This window comes from Cyphomyrmex costatus, unplaced genomic scaffold (assembly GCF_001594065.2).
Source record: "Cyphomyrmex costatus isolate MS0001 unplaced genomic scaffold, Ccosl1.0 scaffold5, whole genome shotgun sequence".
Taxonomy (NCBI): Eukaryota; Metazoa; Arthropoda; class Insecta; order Hymenoptera; family Formicidae; genus Cyphomyrmex; species Cyphomyrmex costatus.
In genome coordinates this window covers 404,695-416,714 of record NW_017279267.1, presented here as the reverse complement: position 1 = coordinate 416,714, position 12,020 = coordinate 404,695, and the positions used below count along the sequence as shown (strand labels likewise).

General features: G+C 29.6%; 1 protein-coding gene across 1 annotated transcript in view; it reads right to left on the bottom strand.

The window, feature by feature from the left end:
* Window positions 1–12,020, bottom strand: part of LOC108778445 (defective proboscis extension response 14) — a 128,267-nt gene that overhangs the window by 40,331 nt on the left and 75,916 nt on the right. Inside the window, exon 5 of the mRNA XM_018545623.1 lies at window positions 11,211–11,388. Coding sequence (XP_018401125.1) covers window positions 11,211–11,388 — 178 coding nt within the window. The remainder of the gene's footprint in view (window positions 1–11,210; window positions 11,389–12,020) is intronic.

Sequence of the window (12,020 nt, the reverse complement as noted above, 5' to 3'; positions counted from 1 at the left end):
TGAAGTGATTTAGTTACTGTAACTACTTCTTTGATATGTATAACACACACACATCTATTACGTTTGTGGTGCGAACGAACGTGGCATGATTGTTTGAAAGAGAGAACTTAAAAATGTATTCGTCGCAGAGTACAGATAAAGACAGGGAGTGAGAAACAAACACACAGCGGGTACTTCGTTGACAACTCGATAACGCGATTATTCCATAGGACTATGTAAATTTCGTTAATTGCCGCCTCTTCTCGAGAATTTCGGAAGGTAGTGACAGCCCGACTTCTCTCTGAGAAATTCCTGCTAATTCCGCAGGGACACAAAGCGCTTAAAATTAGCACGAAATGCAGCATGAATAATAATATTACATGAATAAGAAGAAGACACCTTCGTTAAAGCAACATCACAACTAATAATGGTTTCATGTTTCATCACATTTTAACACTATCCTTACAATAATTGGATAACGAAGGAAGGCAAAGAATTTTTATTCAAAGCGCCAAGATACGGGGAATAAACTTTTCCGATAATGAACACGCAACTGAAAGACGTACATGAGTATTGACACGCCACTCTGACGGCATTTATATTATGTCATGGTATATTATAAACATAATTAATCGAGAACCGCTCACAAAACAGGACAAAATAAAAGTAAAACCATGAATGCATCATACGTTAATCAATGTCACCGTTAACCGTCAAAGCGCATTAACGTGATTACACACAGTGCAATTTAACCGCGCTGTAATTCGTTTACAGGAATTTGATAACGTGCAAGCGCAGAGCAAAACTTGTTCGGATTGGATTTTGTATTCCTCATTAAACAACTTGATCGAATGTTATGCAGCGGCCATGCATATGTTTTAAAATGTAGAGATCACATTATTACTTTGAAAAATGTATCGCCCAAGTAAAAGATTAATCGTGCAGATCGATGAGATCATTAGTATCCATAATAATCACACATATGTTTTATTCATTCTTAATTTGCTAATCTTGACAAGATTAATTAGTCAACGTAATAATTCCAAATTCGATTCAAACAATTTCTCGGACTAATTACACTAGTTTATAAATTTTGAATAATTTTTAGTACAAGTAAAGAATCTGCTGCCAGAAAAAATCCATTGAGATATTTAAGATATTTTATTGTAGCATGTCAATGTTTAAGATATAATAATTTGGATGCGACAAGAAACAAGAACGTTTCCATCAAGACTTGATAATAATATTGATAATAGAGAAATGTTATCAGAAGTACTGAATAAAAACATGCTAGGCAATTGATGATAATCTTTAACACGTGAAACTAATGCAAAGTATAAAAAAACATAAAAACATAAATTACACACTTATTGTAAACACTTATTGTAAACCGTTTCTGATTTGTTTTTTAATTTGAATAAAACTTCAACATATTGGGAAAAAAATGTCGTTCTTTATTAATTTTTATTAAGAATATAAATTAAAATATATAAAAGGACTCTCAAATATAAGATAATAATTAAAATCTAAAAATACAAAAATTCAAATTGTATTTGTAATACGCAAATCATTTAAAACATAGTGCCTTTAATAAAACCACATGTGTGTGGTACCGTAATCACAAACGTTTTGGTCTCACTTTGATGATGGCTCAAAGCGGAGTCGAAACGTTCGTAATCACGATACCACATATTGTACTCATGAGGTTTTATTACAGACACTTCGTTTTAATGATTTGCACACCACTAACTATGTTTTGACTCTTACAGAAATTCTCTAGATTTTGATTATTATTTTATATTCCTAGATTTTTATCGTTTCTTTTTATATCTCAAATTTTTTTTCTTATATGAAATTTGATGGACATATTTTAATAGAAAATTCAGACATTAACGTTGAAAATTATCCTAGAAACAATTTTTATATGTTCTTGGACAAAATTTTGTGAATAATATTATAGAACGATTATAAAGAAAGAAAAGAAGAAGAAGATAAAGAGAGTACGCAAAAAAGAATTCATGTCACTTTAATCATCTACAGTGCCAAAATTGGGAAAAAAAACATGAAAGATATCTGCGATATTGTCGGAAACCATTTTGTGTGAAAAAAGATATTGCTAATTACTTTGGAGTCTTGCCAAACGTTCGCCCACGAAGAATATTTTCTATTATATATGAGTTGTTATAGACCATAACTATTATCGTTTAAATAAGGACATGTTCATAATTAATAAATGAATTTAATTGGCTTAAATTTAATTAAGTTCAGTTAAATAACTGATAGAAAAGAGAAATAAGTTTACTCGTGTAAAAAATTGATACGAAAATGCATTATTTTAATCTAATGTGGACTAAATTTCCAAAAACTTATTATTTTGGATAATAATATTTCGATATAAAAGCCACACAAGAGAATAAATATACAATAAAATCTCGTATTAAAAATAATGTGGCATATTGTCCTTTATAACTGTATAAATTCATACAGTTAATTTGCATATTACTGGCACATGTGTACGTCCGTGCATAAATTAACTAACGTTACGCAAGTTGTTTTTCGTATCTATCGGATATTCATTGCAACATGTAGTATATCGCGTTACGTACGTAGTCACGTTGAATTTAATCCATTACGCGTGCTTAATTATTTTATTAGCATGACGGTCGCAGTAAATGAGATCTGCGAAAGATACTTTTCTATATTTCTATACCGTTGAACGTTCTGTTAGCAGAAAAATACATAAAAACAAACTTCTTTTATTTAAAAAGAAAAATCATAATATTTTGTCACAAGCGTTATGAATATTCATTTCGGTTCTTATTAGCGGTTCGTTGCGCTGCGAATGATCTGCCAACGTGAAAATACGTTGCCACATGATACAGAGTAAGAAAAACGGGTCCATGTTATTGCCAAAGACTATCCATAAAAATGCAAAAGAGGATGCATAACAATTCAAATAAACACTCCCTTTAATGAGAAGCGGGTCTAACTTTAGGAAAGCGCCTGTTCGCCCTTAATCGTACTTTGTGGAAAAGTTTGATAAAATTATGGAAAAGTTTGCGACCGTAATTATCACCTAGGGACTAAAGCGTCGTCATTAACAATCCAATAAATTTATAACCTTTTTAACCAGCCACGGTCACAAATCTTTTAAAATCAAATATTATCAATAAATAAAATATCGCGTGAGAGAAATACGAGTCTATAAAACTTAGTTGCTTAAAAAAAGTTCTATTGTAAAGAAATATTAAGTTAGGATAAAAGTTCGTAACTGGTTTATTTGTATCATATATACATATTTTTTTAAAAAACTTTGACATTTATATACAAGGTGGCCCACGTAAAGTGTTACAAGCTAATAACTCTAAAAATATTTGTCCTATCAAAAAGTTGTTCATATATTCGAGGGCCTTTCTAACTACGTAAACAGAAATCAATCCGACCCCCCTTGAAGAAGGACGGGAGGTAACTTCAAAGTTCCAAATGGAACCCCCTGTAAAATGTTACATATTTGAATTTTACGGGAAAAAATAAGTAAACTTTGTCTGAAATATTTCTTTGGAAAATGCTCCTATCAAAAGTTATAAACATTTAAACTTTAATGTAGAGTGCATTGAAATTAATGATAAATTAAATAAAACCCATAATTTTTGTTTTTTTTTATTTTATTAAATGTTCGAACTGTTGACCATTAATATCTAAACACTTATTAATTTTTTTTACAAAACTTTGCCTAACTCTAAACAACATTTCTGGAGTCATCTTAGTGCAAGCAGTACGTATTCTGTTTTGTGACCCATTTTATGAAGGTATATCAAAGAAGAAGAGTCACATCTCAACCATTTACGACAAAAGAAGACTTAAAACGAAGAATATGTACTGCTCGCACTAAGGTGATTCCAGAAATGTTGTTTCGAGGTAAAATTTTATAAATCACGGTATCGTAATTTAAAAACAGATTAAGAGAATCTGATAGCGTGATTTTTAATCATCAGGAGTTATGAGCAATTAAAGTCAAAATGTTCATTTTATTTAGTCGGTGATATTAAATAACAAAAAATTTTAGCAATATATTTAAAAAAACGGTTTTGTAGGGAAAACTTCAAAGCCTTTACATCAGAAAGTCGAAAATTTTTGAAAGTGTTTTGAACATGTAACAAAATGAGAAGAAAATTTCCCATTTTGCGTCTAATTCATAATTTACTATATGTAAAGATTACCAAACTCATAAAAATTTAAAAGACATAGTGACCTTTCAAAAGTAAAGATTTTAAGCTTTAAAATCTTTTTCCTAAATTTAAATTTCGTTCGTTTTTAACAAAGTTACAGTTGTTTGAATTTTGAAGTTCGTAACGCTACAAATTTTTGTTCCAACAATATATATGAAGTAAAATAAGAAGGAGAAACATCCGTAAAATCATAGTCCGTAAATCGCAACCGGCAGTTTATATCTTTCTTTTATTGCCTATATACTTTTAGCTTGGAAATCGGTAAATTTAGCGCATCAGATTTATTTTCATTTTTCATGGAAAAATCTTCTTATATTTGAACGCGTAATATGGAATATGATCGCGAAAAATAGGAACAACTTAAAAGTTACATCACGCAGATGGAAACTAACAGGAAAAACTTCGTGAAACACGCAGTATTTATTTATAACATATTCTGTATACAGTCACTTCTGTTTTGCTGTACAGCCGCAGCGTTTTCGCGCGATGCATATACAACCCACTCTATGTAGCAGCCATGAAGAAGTCATCCCGTAAGTTTTATAAAAGTTTACGGTACATACAAACTTTTGATCAGAGAATCGATACATGCACATCTTTTTTATTTTGCTCTTGTTGAAGACAAACGATTATTACAGTTCAATTACAAATTCTACTTTATCATTCGTTTGGTGTAATTTATTTCATAATATATATTAAATTGTGTGGAACAAAAATTCGTAGCGTTACTTCAAAATTCAACACTAGCTGTAACTTTATTAAAAATAAAAAAATTTTAATTTAGCAAAAAACAATTTTAAAGCTTAAAATCTCTATACTTATTTCGAAAAATTACTTTTAAGTTTTTGTGAGTCTGGTAATGTTTACATATAGAAAACTACGAGCTGGATAAAATAAAAAGTTTTTTCTTATTCTATCATGTACTTATCCAAAGACTTGTGAAAATTTTCGATTTTCTCTTACCTGAAAAAACTAACTTCTCTACAAAATCTTTTTTAAATATTTCTATATACATGAAAAAAAAATCTTTTAGAATTTACTCTGAAAATATGGTAGTCGTAGGATTATAGGATAATTTCGAGGAATTTTATGTAATTATCTCTCATTTACTAATAAAATCACAATAAAATATACTTAAAATAAATTTGTGATTAATATATTTTATTGAAGAGCATAATAAAAATCTTTAATTAACAAAATATTATATTGTATCACAACTATCATATTTTCAAAATAAATTCTAAGAGAAAATTCTTATAAGATTATTTGTCATTGAATTATGATAAATTAAAATAAATATGAACATTTTGACTTTTTTTAATTGCTTATAACTGTTAAAAATTTTATTTTTAAATTTTATTTAATTTGTTGCTAACTTTTTTTAAAACAGGGAGACATGATACAAATAAAGCTGCGTTACAAATTTTTGTTCCAAACTAATATTTCATATTATTCATGTTATATATAAGAAGAGTTTACGTATATCACATTTATTCAAATAGATTGTAATATTTTTCAAGATGTTAACGAATGAAAATATCCAACTCCGCTGTAGATATGAATATTATTCACTTATGTTACTTTTTCTTTAAATCTTTTAAGCATTGTGCAGAAGGCCGAGTAATAATATCGACATTCCGGCGGCGTTATTTCGGAAAGAGGATAACAAAAAGCCATGGCCGGAATAGAATTTTGAAATATGGGGCCTATTTTATCGCGGACACTGATATAAAAAAAGGAGCACCACAGTGTCTCCCTTGTTGCCATGAAATATTTGCCGCCGTGGGTTCAGCGTGTACGGCCGATAAAACAAAATCCGATTAAATGCTTTGTTTTCGTCACGCTTTTTTCCGCGCTACGACGCCCGTGTCCTAATTGATTTGCCGAGTAATGGATCAGCCCGCACGTATCACTATTACGAACGAGCATCGGGGCGTCGACCAATGATACATAACCACTGTGTACAATGGGCAATACATTTTTCTTTATATGTATCGGTGTCTTTAATAGCGTATTAACTCGAAATCTATTACTAAGCTAACAGAAGAAACTTGGATTTCGAGTTTTATCGCTCTATATTGATTCTAAAGATAAAGATAGTCGATTCCATACAGCTTAACGATCCAATATTTCTACAAACATTTTCGGTATTATTAGAATATTGTAAAATTGTAACTGCTATAAGTGACGTTCAATTATTAAAAGTAATATCAGATATTAATACTAATATAATGTTGATATTAATAATAATGTCAATATTAGGTGATTAATATCGCAGATAACACATCAATTGTGATTAAATTAATCCTTTTGCAATTTCTTCCTATACGAAATTGAATGTACTGTTTCTAAATTTATGACATTAATATCACATGCGGGTGGACTGCAAGCAAATGGTAATACGTATATATCTCTCTGTCTACAATCGTATATTTATTCACTTTATCTACAATCTTTTTTATACAGTTCAAGTTTTTTAGCTCCCAAAAAGAATTCAAGGATACTTTTCAATATTTTTCTATAATATTACTAAATAGTTTTTTAACTCAAATGCAAGTTTTTCAACTTCAAGCTTTTGTTTAATAAAAAAAATTGAAATTTGAGCAAAAATAAAAGTGAAATTTGAGAACAAGGTTTTGCTTTTGCTAAAAAAGAATCAAATTGCAGAAATATTGCACTGACAACAATTGATATTTTAACAATGTGTGCAGAATTCAAAAAAACTTCCGTAACTGCGCGTCCAATACTGGATGTCACGTAACGCAATATTTCGTTATAATCGATTTTTTTCTATCACCACAATAGCTTGATTACAGGTTGAGCTTAGCATCGTGCATTGACGATGCATGCTCGGAGCGTGCTCCTACAGACTTGACCAACTTAGGGAACGCCCAAGGTGAAGAGTAATAGACAGGAGGTCGGCAAGCTACGTACGAGGTACTAGAGACAGTGAAGTGTAACACTATGTGTAGAATATAATAACATTATACTGCTAACTAACTTCGCCAGTGAACTGCCTTCTATATCAACCTTGCTTCCTGGACGTTTAACGTGTAGCCAGTGAGAGTTTTCGCATCAACAAGTAGATAGAAATGTGCAAGCCTATAAAGTTAGATGAGATAAGAAACTAACGTAATAAAGAACTAACATATATTCCTGGAATGGCAAATCAAAACTTTAAATTAAAGCACTGAAAAAAGTTTAATAATATTCAAGTTTAGAGATGATAGTTCCGATAAAAAAACCTTTCTGATGCAACAGATTTAATTAAAATTCAATTAATATGTATAACCAAAATCAATTAAACACTAATTTTATTTCTCTAAATTATTTTACTTCTTTAATTTTATTATTTTCATTTGTTCTATACTAACTTTCCTAATTAATATTAAACTATTATTTATTATTTTGTTTGAAAACATTTATTAAATATTTCATCAATTCTCGATGAAAATATTTCTCAGAATTTTTCATGTAACTTTTCAGAATTCTGTATAATTTTATAACTTTTCTAGAAAATTTTTCACACTTAAAAAAATGTTTTATATAAATTGAGGGAGAGAAAACATTTTTCACAAGTGCCAAAAAAGTCTACATTTTCTAGATTTCTTCGTAGATATGAATTCTGAAATATTCTAAGATACTTCATCTTTTAATTTTTCTGATAAATTTTGTAAAATTTAAAAAAATTTAAGATATTTTTTTTTAGAAATTACAGAACAAGAAATCTTAAAAATATTTTAGAGAATATTTCAGAATTTGTATATATAAAAAATTCTAACACAAGAAAAAATATAGACTTTCTCAGTATTTCTGAAAAGTGTTACAATTTGTACAAAAATTCTGAGAAAAATTTTCATCATAGATACATTTGGTATTCCTAAACTTTCTTGTTTCAGTGAAGTGTAAAGTAATATAAATTTAACTAATAATTATTTCGCGAAGGTTACGTCGCGAAAGTTATAAATAGCATAAAGTTCGGTTATTTTTCCTTATATACTTTTCATTTATAGAACATCTGCGAAAATGTTTCCAGAATACAGCGATCGTAACTTGCAAGATATGATGATACAGTCTTTTCATAATGGTCCATCAAGTGAGGAAAGCCTGCATGCCATTATAGGATCCAACGAGCCAGTAATCACGATAGACGACGACGTGATCGAACATCGTTTATTTGCAGCGCTGCATTTGACGCGTTCAGTTTAACGATCTCGCAAAACCGTCTACTAGGGGTAATCAAAGGGTAATAGAATGCACTCAATAAATTGCGCACGCATTCGACACGCTGTTCTGGTTCCCGCATTATGCTATGTCGTATATTTGACCGAAAAACAAATAATTAATTATTACATCTTACACGATTTACCCAACGTCTAAAATGTAAAAAAATATAACGCTGAATGAATGAAAGAATGTAATTTTACTTATAAATGCTAATTTTTGCAGAATTTCTAGAAAACGCTATTCCCGTTTAATATTTTCGTAAATTTTGAAGCTATAAAATTCTATATAAAAGGTCAAAATGTTATTAAATATTATGGGTCACAGCTCAAACCATTGAAAATATAAAAATTTCATATGTTTCCTTATATTATATTATATAAGTATATATTGTATTTGTTTAATATTTACACAACAATTCTTTTATTTAAAGTTAATTAAAAATCGTTTAATTTTGTGTGTGTCTGTGTGTGTGTGTGTGTGTGTGTACGTCTTGATTCTTATCTCGTTTTGTAATACATAATTACAAATTTGATAAGATCATAGCATTACAAGTTAAATTAAATTTATACTAATAAAACTCTAATAAATATTCATATAAAAGTTTATTTGGAGCTACTTAATCGTATAAAAGTTATTTATCTGAAACTACAGTAAAATATGGTCACTTCGCTGCATAAAGCCATTATAAGCCAAATCATTTGTTTTGCTTTTTGCAGGGCGTATTTATGACATAAATTTGTTTGCTGATATTAAACCAGCGGCACACGATACTTATTTTCTTGCATTTTAGTAAATTACTATAAATCCTGCATTCTGTGTGATGTAATTCTATTAATTTTTTTAAAATGCAAGCAATGCATTGTGTGCCATTGACTTTAGCTGGATATTGACTTCTTTAATGAAATTTTTGACGATACTACAGCCAGAAAAATCTAAAAAATATAAGGCAGTAAGATGTGAGCGGTAAAGGAATTGGTAAGGCAATAACCTTACGTTTTGTATTGTGATTGACTGATTCGCTTATACTGCTTATAGGTCTTACTGCCTTACATTTCTGACATGAGCTTTATACTATAAGTAATACTTTTAGCGGATTTTGTACAACCAAAACATCTTAAAAGTGACGAAAGCATCTTGCAATCCGCTTACTTAACGTTTATATACCAATAATTTTGATTTATAAACGCTATCTTACACAAAATTTCTAGAAAGCACTGTTTGAATTATCGTCTAATATTTTCGCAAATTTTAAAGATATAAAATTCTATGAAAAGAACAATGTACTATTAAGGATGACAAAACATAATACAATATTTTTCCAGATACAAACCTAAATATTGTAAATATCAATATCATTCTGATTTTTTTCTGCAAAAATTAAATTGTTTCATTTAAAAATTGTTTTTCAAAAATGAGATAACGTTAATCGAACATAAACAATTTTAATTTATAACTTGAAAAAATGAATTTATTACTAAAGCACTTATATATAATCAGATGTTCTTTATCCAATTATATTTAAAATAATATTATATTGTATTGTGTATATCTGCAGAATATTGTATGTAATAATTTTTTTATTAATTGATATTGCAAATAATTTCTATACTATGAACATATATTGATCCTAGAATATTACGTTTTAATGCAACCCGGGTACGCCAAGTTTTTTCTTCACTATAATCAGTCGACAATTTTAATTACTTTCAGTCTATCTTAGTGTCTTGCGTTATAAAATACTTGACTAATTGTATTTATTTCGTATCCGTTTTTTATTAAGAAAAATATAATATTCGATACCTTTTTTATGCATTTGGCATATATTTTTTCTTTTTTAAAAATTTTTTAGGGATAATACAATATTATACAAAGCTCTTTTTTCAATTGTTCTAAAATAAAATTTCATTGCTAATTTCAATTAATCGGTCTAATTTTTGCTAATCGTACTTGTGACCTGATTTGTGATTAAAAGTTTTGTATGTTTTATTCAAAACCCGCTGCCTGCGTTTGGTGCAAGCAACGAGCTCGTTCATTATGTGTATCAGCCCACTATAATCGAGTGTTTTCGAGGGTGATTAAATTGTCAACAGTTTATCTGGTACCTCGCATTTCTTCTTTCAGACTTAATATCGATCACAATATTGCTAATTTATCATAGATAGCGTTTATTATTACGTTATTATCGTGTAAATTGTTAAGTGTGTGACGTAAACTAACCAATATAGAAAAAACAAACGAAGCAGGTACAGCGAGACAAAGGGACTATATTACGTTACGTTTGAGAAAATTTTCAAAATTGTTTTATCGATGAACCGCTGATTGAAAAAAACCGTTCTACGAAACCGACAACATCAAATACTGTCTGAAGCGCTGTTTGAAATTCATGAATGCTGTCATATCTATAACCAATTAGGTCACATACGCCCAGAAGCCGCCACAATTGTTGACCGTCGCTCGAGAACTTTAATAGAAGCCTTTCAAAATTCACCGGGCGTACCATTCTTTATCGAGGCAATTAGAATGCCTGCCTATGCAGACTGCATAAACTATCGAGTTCTCGTCGACTGAATTACCAGAATGTTAACTAGCTATATTTAAGCACCGTGCTACACATCAAACAGATAATATACATAACGTAACGATACTAACGACAAATACAGATCAAAGTCGATGCTTCGCTCAATAATTACAAATTAGTATATCAGCGGAATTACATTTCGTATATAACATTTAAGTGTCTTGCAGTACCCAAATATTATGTCGTCTATTGCTTACCTGATGCCACCACGAGTCGTGTCGTAATTTAACGTACGAGATTCGTGTCGCCACGTGACATAGCCAGTGGGTTGCGGTATATTGCTGACTACACACTTCAGCTCTATTGTACTACCTGCTTTGTAGAACTTGTCACCAGCCGTAGCGCCATGCTCATCCACAATTTCCACCTTCGGCACTACACAGAAATGTATTAAATCTATTTATTAAATCAGAATAATTTATTAAATTTACACAGAAAGGACAGTTTCGCTGAAGTATCTAAGAATTTAGCTAAATTCAGACCTGAAAATAATTTTGTTGGATCAAATATGATTATATACAGCGTTTAAACTGGTTGCTAGAATCAAAACTTTTTACAACACTGCACTGAGGAAAAGGTACTTAAAAATTTATTTGAGAAAAATATATTTATTTCATTAAAACAAGTCTTTACTTAAATACGACGAATTAAATTTTTCTTCCTAGCGAATAATCCATTTCATTTTTTTATAATTAATGAAATATTTCATAGAAATGTTATGTATATTTTGTCATCGTAATCAAATTTCTTCATAATTAATATATCGAAGGAAACATTTGTTTCCTTTGATATATCAATACTTCGATATTTTTCTCTCAGTGTGTTTATTATACTTAAGGTTCTATACAATTATTTTGGTAGTCCAACAAAATTATTTTCAGATCTGCATCTAGCTAAACTTTTAGAGACTTCAGTAAAATCTTTTCGTTAAATTTCATATGCATACTTTAGTAGAAAAATGACTTCGATGATTTAGTAGAAAAATGAGATTTAAAAATGACAACGTA